The 17933-nt window shown below is 38.2% G+C and overlaps 1 protein-coding gene across 1 annotated transcript in view; it reads right to left on the bottom strand.

The window, feature by feature from the left end:
* Window positions 1-459: 459 nt before the first annotated feature.
* RPF2 (ribosome production factor 2 homolog) overlaps window positions 460-17933 on the bottom strand; it is a 33565-nt gene continuing 16091 nt past the window's right edge. Inside the window, exons 7-10 of the mRNA XM_047860282.1 lie at window positions 15976-16075; window positions 7278-7380; window positions 1434-1578; window positions 460-652 (exon numbers count right to left, since the gene is read on the bottom strand). Coding sequence (XP_047716238.1) covers window positions 473-652; window positions 1434-1578; window positions 7278-7380; window positions 15976-16075 — 528 coding nt within the window. The 3' untranslated portion in view covers window positions 460-472. The remainder of the gene's footprint in view (window positions 653-1433; window positions 1579-7277; window positions 7381-15975; window positions 16076-17933) is intronic.

The raw sequence follows: 17933 nt of genomic DNA, 5'->3' as shown, positions 1-17933 counted from the left end.
CTCCCCCACGCACATGCTTTCTGTCTCCCTCTCAAAAATAAACGAACATTAAAGAAAAAAATTCAAAGGGGGCAGCTGGGTGGCTCAGTTGGTTGAGCATCTGATTCTTGATTTCGGCTCAGGTCATGATCTCACGGTTTGTGGGTTCGAGCCCTGCATCCGGCTCCACACTGACAGTGTACAGCCTGCTTGGAATTCTCTCTCTCTTCCTCTCTCTCTCTGCCCCTTCTCCACTTGTGCTCTTTCAAAATAAATTTTAAAAAATTTAAAATATATACATATAAAAAGAGGCTTACTTTCAACCTAATTCATAATATTTTTAAGTTTAGGTAAATTTATATATAGTTTAGGTAAATTACCATGTTATAAAAATATACAATAAAATCTTGTAAGAAACTCTGAAATGACTGATGCTTGATAACTCTATTAGGTAAACAGACTACAATAACACTGCAGTTATTGGCTAGTTCCATCAATTTTTTTTAATTCTCTTTGATTTTTTCTCCTGGTCTTCTGTTATCCTTTCTGCAGGTCGCTTCTTCAACCCCTTCATTTTCCTGGTTTGTAGTTTGCTTAGGTCTTGCTTCTGCATATGAATCCTTCCATAAGTTGTGCCAAAAGTGTCATGGGAGACATTTTTCTTCTTCTTTGGCTATGAAACAAGAATATACATATATATATATACATATATACATATATATATATAGGTAATGGTCTCTACTACCATAAACTGGTAAAAATCTAGTGTACAACAAAGGTCTTACTAACAATTTCCATTGGTGAGCTCCTACTCAATAATATAGTCTATAAGCCTACAGACTTTTCTTCCCAAACTTAAGTACATACAAATCACTTAAGGATCTTGTTAAAATGCATATTATAATTCAAAAGGCCTAGGGACCTGAGACTCAGCATTTCTAACAACTCCCAGGTAAACTGTCAGACAACATTTGAAAAGCAATACTATAGACTACACTAACCATTGTCATCCAGTGAGAGAATTTCCTGTGTTTAGCTTAAGGAATTGTGACTATCTAGTCAATCTTTATTGGCATTCCAGAGAAACCATTTCTACTTGTTTTTCAAAACCATTCAAAAGTCAAACACATTTTAAACAATATGAGTTACACATCCTGTGCTCTAAATCCTCCATCTCCACAACGCCCCACACAATTCTTTCTTGCTGAAAACTGGCAGTCTTGGCTACCAGAAAGCTCTCAGCCATAGTTGATGCATGGTTTCTACAGCTCTTTTATTATCCTTTATGGTTGGCTTATGTGCTTCTTCCTCCTTTTCTTTGTTCTGAGAGTCTAATTTTATCTATTTTATCGATCTCTTTCTGTACGTTCTTTAATGTACTATGCTGCTAATCTTTTTTGGAAAGAAGAGTGGAATATACAAATAAATATGGCACCAATCTGCAAGTTATAAACCTTGAGGGCTTTTGGCATTTTCATAGATAATCTGTAAAGATCATCTGACGCCAGATGTGTCCTCCTCAGAACCAGATCCAATGAGGGCCCCATCTCTTCCAATTCAATCCTTGGTGTTTTACAACCAGACTTCTTCAACAGCAACCTTTGTGAAATAGAAAAAAAAAAAAAAAAAGAAAGAAAGAAAAATGTTGCTTTGACTTTGATGGAATCCTTATCCCCTCAAATATTTTTGTTCAAGAGAACTACAGTTCCATAAAATGACACCGTCTTTAGGAGGCTAAACTTCTTTTTTTTAATGTTTTTATTTATTTTTAAGACAGAGAGACACAGAGCATGAGCAGGGGAGGGGCAGAGAGAGAGGGAGACACAGAATCGGAAGCAAGCTCCAGGGTCTGAACTGTCAGCACAGAGCTCGATGCGGGGCTCGAACCCACGGAGTGTGAGACCATGACCTGAGCCAAAGTCAGATGCCCACCAACTGAGACACTCAGGTGCCTCTAGGAGCCTAAACTTCTTAAATGCTTTACACATTTAGGCCAAGTATATTATTTGGCTTGCTGGTTTTTAAAAATCAAACACAAAAGTATACAATACTGTTGAGAAACAGCAAGTGAGACAGACAACTGTTTTAAGAAATGGAATCCTTTGATTTGACTTCTTCATGTTACTTACAGATTTACATAATTATAAAAACATTTTCAGTTGGCCCTTTGAAATGTTATGCTTACATGATTAACAATTCTTATTTCTTTAATGTTTATTTTTGAGACAGAAAGGGAGACAGGGCATGAACGGGGGAGAGGCTGAGAGAGATGGAGACACAGAATCCAAAGCAGGCTCCAGGCTCTGAGCTGTCAGCACACAGCCTGATGTGGGGCTCGAACCTACAAACTGTGAGATCATGATCTGAGCTAAAGTCAGACGCTCAACTGAATGAGCCACCCAGGTGCCCCAACAATTCTTATTTCTTTAAAGATCCATTCAGAATCCACTTTTGTCCATAGTACAGACATTTACTGATCTCCATAGACTGGAATGAATTTTAAAAGCTTAATATAACAAAACCACAACTTTCTAGATAACATATGTCCAAATAGCTATGGATGTGGAAACAGATGAGGAATGTGGAAACCGGAGGAAGGGAGACTAACAAATTCTTTTTGTGAGTCACAGAACAGTCAAGAACAGCTCAAAGACCCGGCGATTATTTGAGCTGACTCAATTTGTTATAGTGGCCAGATCTCCACATGGACTATAAGAATTGAATGAAAACAATATTTATAAAAGGTCAAACTTTTCACACCAAAGATGGAGAGAGAGACAACAAATGACATGAGAGAAGAGAAAGAACGTAAGAGTAGAGCACAGTAAGGAATACCCAAGAGCAAGAAAACACCAGGAAGCAGAAGTGAATGTGCATAATAAGCTCATTAACAGCCCTTTGGGCCCTAAACGCGTCACATGCAGACAGTCCACCCATGGGAGGTACATCCACTAGCTGCAAGAAGAGTCATAATGATAGATATGCTGTATCAGATAGTTATTTATACCCAATTGAACAAGACAAAAAGAAAACAAAACGAACACCAGCCTAGGATATGTCAAAAGCAGAAGTGTTAAAAAAAAAAAAAAAAAAAAAAAGCTCCAATAACAGTACAAGGTAACATGAATATTTTATGGGACTTGAAGGGAGCAAACAGAGAGAAAAAAGCCAAAACAGGAGCCTTCAGGCCACTCTCTGCATACTGGTTCCAGTAGAAGAGAGTTGAGAGAATGCCTGCCTCAGGCCCACTGTGGGGAAAATACTTTTAGAAACTAAATGGTGATATCAGGGCATCTTCCATAAAAGCTAATTCAAAGCATATGGTAGCAGTGACCATTTGACTCAGTTCTAACACACATACTTCTGCTTTTGCATCCACACTTTCAGTACCTCCAATAAAGGATATTTAAAGCTGAACTCCCATCAAAATATCTTGATTAATGTCTTGTGTTCAGCAGACTATTTAAGACATCAGGGACATTGTATATATAAAAATGTCAAACTAAAAATGTTTCTACCACTTAAAATGCTGATTTTCAGCTAAATGAAAGAGTTGTAGATCTAGAACAGCTCCTGGCATGCCTGACGGATTCATGTTACCCAAGTACCTTTTAATTTATGAAAGTGTCCTCCTAACAGAGTAACCTTTTGAGTGGTGTATATAATTAAGATTTTCTACATAACTACATGTATATATATAACTACATGTGTTGCCATTTACCAAAGAATTAAGTTACAGTGCCATACTGTCTGTATAGATGATCTTATCTGAATTACTTCACTGAGCAGGTTTACTGGCACATCAAACGGACAGAAATAGAAGAAAACTTTCTCCAGATATCAGTTTTCTACATATGGTTGCTGGTGATAGACCTTTAATCCTTTCTCTTTGTTAAACTTTTTATTTTTTAATATTTTTTATAGTTTGTTTTGAGAGAGAGGGCATGAGAGAGAGAGAATCTCAAGCAGGCTCCACGCAGCATGGAGCCCAATGTGGGGCTTGAACTCATAAACCACGAGATCAGGACGTGAGCTGAAGTCAGACACTTATTTGACTGAGCCACCCTGGCGTCCCAACTTGATTAAACTTTTAACAATGAAATCTAGAATCTAAAATGATTGAGGAAATGTATTAATAGAGAATGTATAAATGATTTTTATAATCACACTAAGCAAAAAGAAGAGACTGACACTGACCCGTTAAAAACACAATTGAAACCCTTTTCCTTCACCCCCATTCTATTATTCATCTCACACTTTTTTTATTTTTTTAAAGATAGACATTTCAATTCTAGGCCATCATGTCTCCAGCCAAGTACCTACGCCAAGAAGTGTTATACCAATATGCCTATTAATCTCCATCTCAAGCTTTGTTTTGTTTTGGCTCCCTGTAATCAAAAGTGATATTCAATTCCGCAAGGTTATATACTATAAGACACAAAGACAACCCAGCTCCTTTGCTTTCAGATGGGCTCAAGCTATAAGATATGTTGATGGGTAATTTCTGTATATTTTAAAATACTGTTTGCCTATTTCTTGAGAAAGACTGCCATTACCACTTTTGTTCAAGTTTAATTTCTTTACTTTTCTCCCTTCCATATCCCTCTCTTCTGCTGATATTGTTTTCTTGCCTATAATGTTGTTTGCTTTTTAAGGTATGCTAATACTTCGTTTTGCATGTTTCTCCCCATAAAACCTTACAAATGCCATCGTAAAGGCAAATGTGGCAGTTACTAAAAATTTTTATATTCAGAACTTTAACTTTCTAAGTGAATAAAATTCTCCAAGGAATACAAATGATCACTCACATATGAGGAATTAATTACTATACAATATACAGGAAGAGGCCAGTTAACAATATGATTTATTCCCCCAAAAGGTCAGATCAAAGGTTATATTAACACAATTTCATGTTTACACTTCCTTTCATTCAAGAAACTCTAAGCCATTTTATAAAGTTAACCTTATTAATCTTCGCAAGTAATGTGTGGTAATGTTACCTATTACCTTGTACCAACTGTTCCAGGTAAAAGCAAAGGCAGGACACAGAAGTGTAGCTCGCAAGAATGCCTAAGGAACCACACGAAGTCAGGCACACTTCTCTGGCATATTCCCACCTCTACCTGCAACTCTTTCCCCCTTATAAAGGAATTACTGTTGATCACAGAGGGGCTGCAGAATTACCAAAATAGCATCACTACATTTTGCAAAGGAAAAACGGAGGCCCAGAGAAGTGCTCTGCCTAAGTCATGTGGCTAATGCCTGGCCCTGAGCCAAGTCACTAGGCTCAGAGGTGATGTTCATTCCTCAGACCACTTCTTTCTTCCTCTCCCAAGTGGGGCACAGCCCCTGCAGGCTAAACTAATCTAGTGATTTTTTTCTCCACTAGCATCTTGCTCTCAATCACACAATACTTTTTTTTTTTTTAAAGATCTTATTTTTAAGCAATCTCTACACCCAACATGGGACTCGAACTCACAACTCTGAGATCAAGAGCTGTATGCTCCACTGACTGAGCCAGGCAGGCACCCACAGTCTATCTTCTATTTTAAATCAACAGCTAACAGGTATTACAGGGCCTATACAAAATACCTGGGGTTAAAAGTTTACTCTAGGGTCTCTGATCTGAAAAATTCAAACCTTTTTTTTTTTTCCACTAAGGGATGGAAATGGTTATGCCGTGCTAACCTAACAGTGATTCCAGTTAATTCTTCTTAAAGTAAGTGGATGGGTAGATATGTGTAGTTACACTGCTAATTTATCCATGTTTCGAAGTCTGATTTACTAATTTTCTGACCATTTTATTATCTCTGCATTTCTTTCTTTACAAATTAATCTTTCTTTTCACTAAATATGAGTTCTGATATAAGTGAATACTTTCTTTGAAATTATTTACAATGAAAGAGTTTTAGATTACTGTTACCCATTTTTCATCCTCAAAGATTTTGATCTTTATATTTTTAGCTCCTTTATGTCCCTAGGGCCTGCTTAACACAAGTTTCCAAAAAGATTCTTTTTATTTAGTGATTTTTCATCTTTCTTGTTCTATAAATTGGAGCCATCTACTTTATAATATATTCTTCACAGCCCCAAAGTAAGTTGGGAAATTCCAACACATTTAAGGGGCTTTCAATCTCAACCAGCTAAAAATGATTATAAAATCCCTAACTACATCTTGCAATCATGTGGATTATTTTATTGCATTTTCCCTATTATTATTATCTAAACAAAAGGAAAATAGAAAAACAGAAATGATGACACCAAACATATAGTGAGAAGAATGGAGTTATCTCTGACTCAATACAATTGAGACAAAGATGTAAATTATTAACAAAAAAGGTGAATATTTACTTTCATTTGGATGTTCATTGATAGAAGCTAGTCAACCAGGTATTTCATCATGAAGGAAAAAAACCAAAATGAGGGGTGCCTGGCTGGCTCATCAGTAGAGCATATGACTCTTGCTTTCAGGGTCATGAGTTCAAGCCCCACGTTGTGGGTACAGTTTACTTTAAAAAAAAAAAAAAAAATTAAACCATAGATGAAATGCTGAAGTCCCCAAGTGGCTGCACGTATAGCACAAAGGCACACAAGTCACTGTCAACACTGAACTGTCAGTGGCTCTCAGGCTGCACTTCCATACCATAGCTCAAAAACGGGCATCGGTCTTTCATGTACAAAGGAAGGCAGCTTGTGGAAGTCAATATATTCTCTAGGCAAGTGTGGGCTTGATCAGCCAGGGCCAACACTTTGTTATAAATAAGGAAAAAAAATCATGCTTATCTCAAAAGGCACAATTGTAGCATGTCATTAAGCTTTTTAATGAAAATAAAATCAGAGCGTTAAGATTCGTATTTATATTGTGGTAGGGGTAGAAGGGCTAGGCTGAAGAGGGTAAAAGAGCCACTGAATGTGCTCGTTCCATTCAGACTCCAGTTTTTAGGCTCAGAAGACTCAGAGTTTTGAGATTTGCTTTGGCTGGTCTAAGACTTGTGACTCGGTGTTCTAAATCCAGTCAAGAAAAAGGAGATATTGCACAATGAATTAGTGTTCTAAGCTCGGAGGACTGCAGCACCAGATGCTCTGGGGCCCTGGAAAAGCAGGGTTTCAGAGGCAGACGTGAGCAGGGGGATGACACATCTGAGGATCAGCACAGAGCTGCTGTGCCTGCCACTGCTTGTCTGCCAACTCTCCAGACAAACTTCGGACCAAACGCCAATTCTAAGTTCGAGCTCTATAAAAGTCACACTAAAGTGCTGTAGCCCTGGATTCAAGAGTATACTAACAAATGCACTCACTTGTAGCTTCGAAAGTAAATCTTCCCATTCAGTGCAGTGAAGTGCAGAACATACTCTAAACCAGCCAGGCGGATATTTGATACTGTGGGGCCTCTGAAGAAATCTAAAAACAAATTTTAGGTTGTTAAAAAAACAAAAGACAAAAAACTAACATGTTTTTAAATTCAGTTACAGAGAGCTGGACTGTCGATGCTCCATTTTGTGCCACTGCTCACAAAAAAAGATAAAAAGGTGGTACAAAAACTGGTCCCCGAACAATGTCTGAGACTCTCATCCCTTTACCATTTAAGCTCATGACTATTTTTCCGTGTTTAGCTCACTAAACCATGTAATTTTTCAGTTGTGAAGTTCTCCTTCTAAGCCAATGCTCAGCATAAGAGTCCATCACATTTACCATGCATGTTCACTTTTTTACAAATGTAAATCAAAGCATAAATTTTTTTATCTAGGAGACAGGTAGGTTAAGACGGCAAATTCCTATAAAAACAGCTGTTCAAACTTTGACTGTTAAATCAAACTGGCCTCTGTTTTATGGTAGAAGTCAAGACACAAGAAAATTCTAACAGGAAATCTCAATTAAATGAGCAAAGATAGCAAACTAAATTGTTAAAGCCAGAAAAGAACCACTGAGATCCATGAATAGGCTGTTTCCCCACGAGTGGCACATGAAGTGATCTTGAATGATACACAGGCAGAATAATTTACGATGTATTATTTATCTTTTTATCAGATACCATTTGCCATTCACGGCAGAGCCATAAAGTTTCCTTGTAAAAAGAGGAGTCAGTGTAAAGAAACCTCTTCGGAGAACACCACCATAATACTATGTGGACTTGGCTAAAGGTATGAAGGTAGCACAAGAATGAAAGAAGTCTGAAAGACAAGTTTGGTCCCCTCATTTTACAGCCAAGAAGACTGAACCCCAAAAAGGCTGAACATAAATACACAAATAATATTTAGATAAGAAAAAGTTATACATAAAAGTTTATCCAACTTAATTAGGAAGAAATGCCCCAAGGCAAGTGATGTAGTAAACAGAAAAACTCATTGGGTCCCAATTTGTAGCCACCCAGCATTGTCCTTCTCACTTCCGATTAGCTCAGATGAGAAACATCTCCAGTGCATGGACATACACATCCTTTGTTGTTTGCTTTTTTCTTTCTCATGGTTAACTAAAAGAAAATCACTAACGTGTAGAAAAGAGGAACAACTGTGTATGCACATGTATATACCACCCTTCCCTACTCCCCCAACAAAAATCCCTCAAGGATATTTTTATAAACCAAGTATGTACTTTTTCAAAGTAATCTGATCTAAATTTGCATCATAATCAATAAACAGGGCTCCCATTATTTTGTCAAAATCTAACTCTCCTTCAGTGGCCAAGTTAATAAAGTCCCCCTCATTGTGTTGGAAGCACTAGTGAAGTTAATCTTTCTGGGGAACAAGATATGTACATTTCAGTTTCCCTGAAGCAGCTTTTGTAATGTAAATCATACAGCAGGAATATGTGTTTCTTCCATAAGCTTTTAAGAATGCAAAGGAAAATAATGATGGTAGAAATTTTTTTTTTTTTTAATGCTTATTTTTGAGAGAGAGAAACAGAGCGTGAGCAAGGGAGAGGCAAAGAAAGAGGGAGACACAGAATCCGAAGCGGGCTCCAGGCCCTGAGAGCTGTCAGCACAGAGTTTGATGTGGGGCTCGAAACCATGAAGCACAAGATCATGACCTGAGCTGAAGTTGGATGTTTAACTGACTGAGTCACCCAGGGGCCCTGAAGTAGAAAGTTTTAAAATCACTGGCCCTTTCCTCACACCATACACAAAAATTAACTCATGATCATAACTAAATGCAAAACCTAAAACTCTTAAGATTTCAACAAGAAAATACTAGAAAAAGTCTTTGTGATGCTGCTGAGGTAAGCAAAGGCTTCTTAAAATACAGGAAGAACATACCATTACAGAAAAAAAATGTAAAACAGACGTCACAAAAATCAAAAACTTCTGCTCAGGACACCTGGGTGGCACAATCACTTAAATGTCTGACTTCAGCTCAAGTCATGATCTCACGGTTTGTGAGTTCGAGCTCCACGTTGGGTTGTCTGCTGTCAGCACAGAGTCTGCTTTGGATCCTCTATCCCCCACCCCCCCCCAGCTCACATATTCTCTCTCTCTCTCTCAAAATTAAATAAATGTTAAAAATAAAACAGGGAAAGCTTCTTTTAAAACAAAATAAAACAAAACAAAACAAAACAAAAACCTTCTGTTCTTTGAAAGACGTCACTGAAAAAAAAGGCAAGCCACAGATTGGGAGGAAACATTCAAAGACTGCGTATCAGACAAAGAGACAAAGGACTTCCCTCTCCCTCTCTGCTCCCCCCTCCCCCCACACACCTTATTCCTTATTACTCAAGAAGACAAATAACCTCCAAAAAAATAATAATAATAATAAGGCAAAGATTTGAATAGACACTTCACCAAAAATATATGAATGGCCAATAAGCACACAAAAAGATGTTCAACATCATTAATCATCAGAAAATGCAAATTACAACTTCAACAATAGCACTACTTTATTTTATAGAAATTTTTTAGAAATTTTATAGAAATTATTTAGAAACACATACTATGAGCATACAATATTCGTTAGAATAACTAAAATTAAAAAGAATGGTCTACCAAGTATTGGCAAGGCAGTGGAACTGGAGCTTTTCATACACCATTGGTAGGAATGTAAAATGGTACAACCGTATTGGAGAACAGTTTCTTAAAACGTTAAACATACGCTATTCAAATGACCCTACCATTCCATTCCATTCCATTCCCAGCTAGGTATTTACCCAAAAGAAATGAAACCATATGCCTTCACAAAAATCTGTATATAAATGCTCACAGCAGCTCTACTGATCAAAAAAAATTTTCTTGAAAGCGAGCACAAGCAAGGGAGGGGGAGAGGGAGAGAGAGAATCTCAAGCAGGCTCCACGCCCAGCCCAGAGCCCAACGTTAGGGCTCAATCTCACGACCCTGGGATCATGACTTGAGCCAAAATCAAGAGTTGAATGCTTAATCGATGGAGCCACCCAGGCGCCCCAAGAAATGAAATCATATGCCCTCACAAAAAATTTGTATATAAATGTTTTAATTTTTTAATGTTTATTTATTTTTGAGAGAGAGAGAGAGACATAGCATGAGAGGGGGAGGGGCAGAGAGACAGAGGGAGACAGAATGGGAAGCAGGCTCCAGGCTCTGAACTGTCAGTACAGAGCCTGACTCAGAGCTCGAATTCACGAACCATGAAATTATAACCTGAGCCAAAGTCACACAGTTAACCTAAGACTGAGCCACTCAGGTGCCCCCTGAATATAAGTGTTCATAGCAGCTCTACTCACCAAAATTTTGATCTAATCAAAAGCTGGAATCAACCTAAGTGTCCACTGACAGATGACAAAATAAACAAATTGTGAAACAGCTATAAATGGAATACAGTTCAGCAATAAAAAGAAATGAACTGATAGATCCAACAAATCTCAAAACAAGCTGAGTGAAAGAAGCCAGACCAAAAAAAGTACATACTGTAGTGTACATACTGTGATTCTGTTCATCTAACGCTCTATAAAATGCAAACTAATCCATAATCACAGAAAGCAGATTAATGTTTGCTTAGAATACAGAAATAGGATAGATTGCACAGGGACACAGGCTAATGTCTGGGTGTAATAGGTTCTGTACCTTGACAGAAGTGGTGTTTTCACAGGTGTATTACATATGTCAAAAACCATCAAATTTTAAATCTTTAAATATGCAGACTTGCTTTTATGTAAAGCAGATCTCAAAAGTTATATAATTTAAAATTAAAAAATTTAAAGTAATCCCTAAAAACTGAAAACAAATGAACCTGCGTACTGAGCTGAAGGCATAATTATACAGAAAAGAACTGTTTCAAGTGACTTCAAAACAGTGATTTGACCATATATTCTTAGCAGGATGTATTTTATAGACAAAAAGAACTGCAAAAAACCCCAAAAACAACACAACAAAACCTTCAACTGCACTCAATATTCACATCATCAGTAGTAACACTGTATGGTAGGTAGTACAGTATAAAAGAAATGCATACTTGTGTTGGATCACTGAGAACCTGGATTTTTTTCATGGACGAAAGAAGGTACGTATGTGAAGTCAATGAAGTTAAGATCCTTTGGTCCTAAATTTAAGTTAGAAGTTTCAGTATGAACTCAGATACATTTTATCTTAACAAACAAATCTTAATTCACAGCTCCATTCTCTAAAAAAGCCTACAATGACCAACCACAAAACAATCCCTGGCACCCAAACTGTGGTTTCTAAAATAATTTCTCTTTTTAAAAATTTTTTTTTTCAACGTTTATTTATTTGTGGGACAGAGAGAGACAGAGCATGAACGGGGGAGGGGCAGAGAGAGAGGGAGACACAGAATCGGAAACAGGCTCCAGGCTCTGAGCCATCAGCCCAGAGCCCGACGCGGGGCTCGAACTCACAGACCGCGAGATCGTGACCTGGCTGAAGTCGGACGCTTAACCGACTGCGCCACCCAGGCGCCCCTAAAATAATTTCTCATTTTAAAAATGTTCATTCAGGGTTGGGGCACCTGGGCGGCACAGTCAGTTAAGCGTCGGACTCTTGACTTTGGCTCAGGTCATGATCTCACAGTTTGTGAGTTTGCGCCCCACATCGGGCTCTGCACTGACAGCCCAGAGCCTGCTTGGGATTCCCTTTTCCCTCTCTTTCTGCTCCTCTGCACATGTGTACACTGTCTCTCTAAATAAATAAATAAACATTAAAAAATAAAAGTTCAGGGCTGCTTAGAGAAAACAGCTGATTGCAGGGCTGGAGCAATGAATGTGTAAGAGGAGTCTGAAACATGGAAACCTCACCTCAAAGGGGCAATGAATTAAAATGTGTGGAAACTCAGAACACTGCCAAAAAAGCTGACCCGAAACTGGGCAGGAATGATGGCTAAGGTAACAAGAGAGATACTAATGAGTAATGATAAACATAAAAACCTGGTTAAATACAAGTAAGGGGGTGGAGAAGAGGTAGAAGATGAACTGGTTATGGTCAGAAGGAAAGCCCCAACTTGGATCTTTTTTTCAGCGGATCAATTCCAAGTAAAAATAAGATCTCACGTGTGGCTATGTCCACGAGTAAACACATCGAGAAAGGGGACAGAAGGTTACCATGTGTTGACAGGAAAGACCAGGGGATCCACAGTTAGAGAACACAGCAGATCCTGATTCTGCCACTTACTAGCTCTTCAATTGGCCTCAACTTCATCCACAGTATGGGAATAATATTATCATAATATACTGAATGTTTGCCCCTACCCCCTTGCCACTCTAAATTAATGTTAAAAGTCCTAACCCCTAATGTGTTTGAATTTGGAGATGGGCTTCTGAGGAAGAAATTAAGATTAAATGAGGCATGCCATAAGGGTGGGGCCCTGGTCCCATAGAATTAGTGTCCTTATAAGAAGAGACCCTAGAAAGCTGACCCCCCCCCGCCGCCCACCTCTACCTCTCTTCCCTTCCCTTCCTTCCTCCCTGAAGGAAAAGCCAGGAGCACAAAGCAAGAGCTGGCAAGAATCCTCATCAAAAATTGTGATTTTGCACCTTCAGCCACCAGAACTGTTTGTTTTTTAAGCCACCCAGCACATGGTATTTTTTACAGCAGCCCAAGCAAACTAACATGATTGCCTTTGTAAAGCTATAGAAAGAGTCAAATATAATAAATTACCTGACCTACACGATCCCACAGTTTTGGGATCGAGCCCCATGTCGGGCTCTGCTCTGACATCATGGAGCCTGCTTGGGATTCTCTTTCCCCCCCTCTCTCTCTACTCCTCTCTCTCAAAATTAAAAAAAAAAAAAAAAAGATGCACTAAATCTAAAAATAGATATACTGATTTTCTATAAGGAAAAGCAATACCACTAAGATTAAATAGAAATCTAGATAGTATTTAAGAAAGCAAAACAGAAGCAAAAAAAATTTAGTTCAGCATGAACTAAATGCGCACCTGGCATAAAAACACTGAAGCTAATAACTTCACTTTTCTTTCTGGCCAATTACCAAAAAAAGAAAACTTCCTAAAAGGATGGAAGCCCTTGATAACATTCTCTTTCCCCACCACTCTACTTTACTTCATATGAACACAAAACATACAACATGGAGTCTGCAGCTGGCTTACTTCATATTTACATTGAAAACACAACTGCCCTTGGGACCTGACAATCTCACTTCACTCCTCTACCTTCCTTCTTTCCCCAGATTCCTTTTTTGGTTTTCACTCCCTCCCCATCACCACTGCATTATGTGGTGATTCTTGCCCTCTAGTGGAAGCACAAAATAATAAAGTTTTTATAAAAACCAATTATACAAAAGCAAATGAAAGCCTTCTGTTATAACAAATATATACTGACCATTAACAATTATTATGGAACAACTGGAGGGAAAAAGGCAGAAAATCTGGGCCAATGGAGTACAAGTAATCTTAGCTAAAAACCATCCTTGATATTTTGGGGTATGTAATTTTGAAAAAAGGAAATGTTGGTCATTGTCTTTCATGTATGATTTTCTTTTTTTAACTCATCAAAAATTCAGGTAAGAACCTATAGCAAAGATTGCAATAAGTCAATTGAACAGACATCCAGATGGCCAACCGACACATGAAAAAATGCTCAACATCACTCATCATCAGGGAAATACAAATCAAAACCACAATGAGATACCACCTCACACCTGTCAGAATGGCTAACGTTAACAACTCAGGCAACAACAGATGTTGGAAAGAAGGCAAAGAAAGAGGATCTCTTTTGCACTGCTGGTGGGTTTGCAAGCTGGTGCAGCCACTCTGGAAAACAGTATGGAGGTTCCTCAAAAAATTAAAAATAGAACTACCCTACTACCCAGCAATGGCACTACTAGGTACTTACGCAAGGGATACAGGTATGCTGCTTCGAAGAGGCACATGCACCCCAATGTTTACAGCAGCACTATGGACAATAGCCAAAGTATGGAAAGAGCCCAAATGTCCATGGACTGATGAATGGATAAAAAAGATGTGGTATATATATATATACAATGGAGTGTTACTCGGCAATCAAAAAGAATGAAATCTTGCCATTTGCAACTATGTGGATGGAACTAGAGGGTATTATGAGAAGCGAAATTAGTCAGAGAAAGACAAACACGATATGACTTCACTTATATGAGGACTTTAAGAGACAAAACAGATGAACGTAAGGGAAGCAAAAATAATATAAAAACATGGAGAGGAACAAAAGATAAGAGACTCCTAAATATGGACAACAAACAGGGTTACTGGAGGGGCTGGGAGAGGGGGGATGGGCTAAATGGGTAAGAGGCATTAAGGAATCTATTCCTGAAATCATTGTTGCATTCATATGCTAACTAACTTGGATGATAAACAGATAGACAGATAATTAATTAATTAATAGGGGCGCCTGGGTGGCTTGCTTAAACATCCGACTTTGGCTCAAGTCATGATATTGTGGTTCATGAGTTTGGGCCCCGCGTCAGGCTCTGTTATGACAGCTCAGAGCCTGGAGCCTGCCTCCGAATTCTGTGTCTCCCTCTCTCCCTGCCCCTTGCTCCCCCCTCAAAATTAAACAAAAAAAAAAATGAAAAAAAAATGAAGGGGACTTGTGAACACATAGGAAAGGATGTAGTCATCACATAAGTCCTTAGGAACTAGTGTTCCTATTCACCAAGAATAACTCATCTATAAGACAACCTTACAAGGTTGTGAGAATAAAACAATACACATAAAGCACCTAGTATATGCTTGGCATTTAGGATCGATCATTAAGGATAATAAAAAAAAGCTGTTGGGAAGTCACTGAAAGTTTTCTGGGAAAGAAACTTGATCTGAAACTTGCAAGAATGGAAGAAACTAGGTAAACGAGAACAAAAATCAGAAAAGACAATAGGAATGTGTACAATGTATTTTTAATAAGCCACTTTAAATGGAAAAAAGAGGAAGGAAATTGGGAGAGATAAAAAAAAAAGTTATAAGGGGTTAGAGTCTAAAAAACCTTGCCTATCAAGACTAAGAAAAATAGAGGTTTTTGAGTTGGAAGTGGATGATGTACAACAATCTTGAAAATTTAAGTTCTTAATTTTCTAAATTTAATGATGCCAATAATGACATAAAATGGGTGGAAGCATTTTATAAAGTGTGAAATGTTTCATATATAGGTTGACAATGAAGTTACTAGAGCATCAAAAAATAAAAATGATCAATGCATTATAACATCCATTAACTCTCCCTTACTGCTAGTGGGGAATAAAGAAAATAATGAAAGGGTGCCTGGGTGGCTCAGCTGGTTAAACGTCCAACTTCGGCTCAGGTCATGATCTCGTGGTCCGAGAGTTCAAGCCACACGTTGGGCTCTATGCTGACAGCTCAGAGGCTGGAGCCTGCTTTGGATTCTGTCTCCCTCTCTCTCTGTCCCCACCCCCACCTCAAAAAAAAATAAAAAAAATTTTTTTTTTAAAAAAGAAAATAATGAAAAGGGGGGAAGAAAGGAAAGAGATCAAAAAGAAAAAGATGTATATATACAGTGAAGTGGCAAAGTGCCACCAATGACAGTCTTAGATTGCCTACTTGAGCAAACGTGTGGAGAAGTATTAAAATACTTACCAATAAGAAGATTTTTTAGCCTTCTGTAGTCTTCTGTTACATCAAAATCATCACCAGCAAATATTAACATGGGTTTTGTTCCCTCAGGACATTTACTATTCTATGAAACAGAAAAAAAATTATAATTATAAAATTATCAATTCTAAACTATTTATAAGTTGATTTTAAAGTAGTCAATTCTGGGGCGCCTGGGTGGCTCAGTCGGTTAAGCGGCTGACTTCGGCTCAGGTCATGATCTCGCAGTCTGTGAGTTTGAGCCCCGCGTCAGGCTCTGTGCTGACAGCTCAGAGCCTGGAGCCTGTTTCAGATTCTGTGTCTCCCTCTCTCTGACCCTCCCCGGTTCATGCTCTGTCTCTCTCTGTCTCAAAAATCAATAAATGTTTAAAATAAATAAATAAATAAATAAAAATAAAGTAGTCAATTCTTACACAGTGATTAGTTTTCATATTTTAACTGTCCTAAAACTATATTTATGAATACTGATTAAAATCTAAAGATTTAAAACTACAGTTGCAACTTTTAAACTAAAAAAATATTTTTTGTTCCACTCCCTTCATATCACCAAATTAATAAGTGGTCAAAGAATGATGTAAGCTATTTTTTAAAGTTATTCTGTACAAAGAATAAAAAGCTAAAATTGCTGCAAAACATACACAGCCTTTTAACAACCGACATCTCAGAGTCTAAACAAATTTAATTTCTTTAAATCATTTACTACCACTGTGCCTTTCCTACTGTGTCACATAAACAGTATTTAAATGAAAGCTAGATTAAACTACCAACTCCACAGTAACATGGGAAACAAGAGAATTTTATACAAGCTATAGAAAGTATGGGCAATCCTTACTCAGCATGGTTGAGGCTCTCACTAAAAAAAGTATTTTGTCCAGTTCTGGATTTTCCATACAAAGAAGAATGTGATGTGAATAATAATAACCTTTAAAAGCCACCAAAATAAAAGAAAAAAATCTAATAGAACTCTTTAACTGAATGATTAATTTATGACAGTGAACAAGTGTTAGTCTGAGCCTCCCATTGATTCTAGCACCTCTATTTTGGTATCAATCAAGGACTGTACACATCTAGAAACAAACCAACAAACAAACAAAAAACAGGACAAGAAAACAAATATCCTCTGCCCTAGGACCAGAGGTCACCTGTTGCCTCTTCCTGTTCACTCTTGTTGACAGTCTCTGCTTCCTAACTCTGAACCTTAACTGTCTCTACTTAGGAGGTGTACCTAAGATCTGTGCCTCTAGGGCCTGAATGGACCTTCCAGACCCAATGACTCTTCCATGTTCCATCTGTGCCTCCCTGACCCTGCTGCTGCTACCCCTAGGTCTATGGAGGCTATTTAAGTATACAGAAGGTAATGGGGCACTGGGTGGCTCAGTTGTTTAAGCGCCAGACTTCAGTTTAGGTCACGATCTAATGGTTTGTGGATTCGAGCCCCACATCAGGCTCTGTGTGGACAGCTCAGAAGCTGGAGCCTGCTTCAGATTCTGTGTCTCCTTTTCTCTCTCTCTCTCTGCCCCTCCCCTGCTAACTCTGTCTCTCCCTCTCTCAAAAAAAATAAATATTTTAAAAAAAGAAAGTACACAGAAGGTAAGAGAAAGTGAAGCAACATCCTGACCACAATGCATTATAAAAAATATGTTACGTCATGACCCAGTACACACATCATAAAAATATAAATGAACAATGGGGCGCCTGGGTGGCTCAGTCGGTTGAGCATCTGACTTCGGCTCAGGTCATGATCTCGCGGTCTGTGAGTTCGAGCCCCGCATCAGGCTCTGTGCTGACAGCTCAGAGTCTGGAGCCTGCTTCCGATTCTGTGTCTCCCTCTCTCTCTGTCCCTCCCCTGCTCATGCTCTGTCTCTCTCTGTCAAAAATAAATAAACATTAAAAAAAATTTTTTTTGAAATATATATATATGTAACTGAACAAGTTACGTGAAA

This window comes from Prionailurus viverrinus, chromosome B2, assembly GCF_022837055.1.
Source record: "Prionailurus viverrinus isolate Anna chromosome B2, UM_Priviv_1.0, whole genome shotgun sequence".
Classification (NCBI taxonomy): Eukaryota; Metazoa; Chordata; class Mammalia; order Carnivora; family Felidae; genus Prionailurus; species Prionailurus viverrinus.
This window is presented reverse-complemented; position numbering and strand designations above follow the sequence as displayed.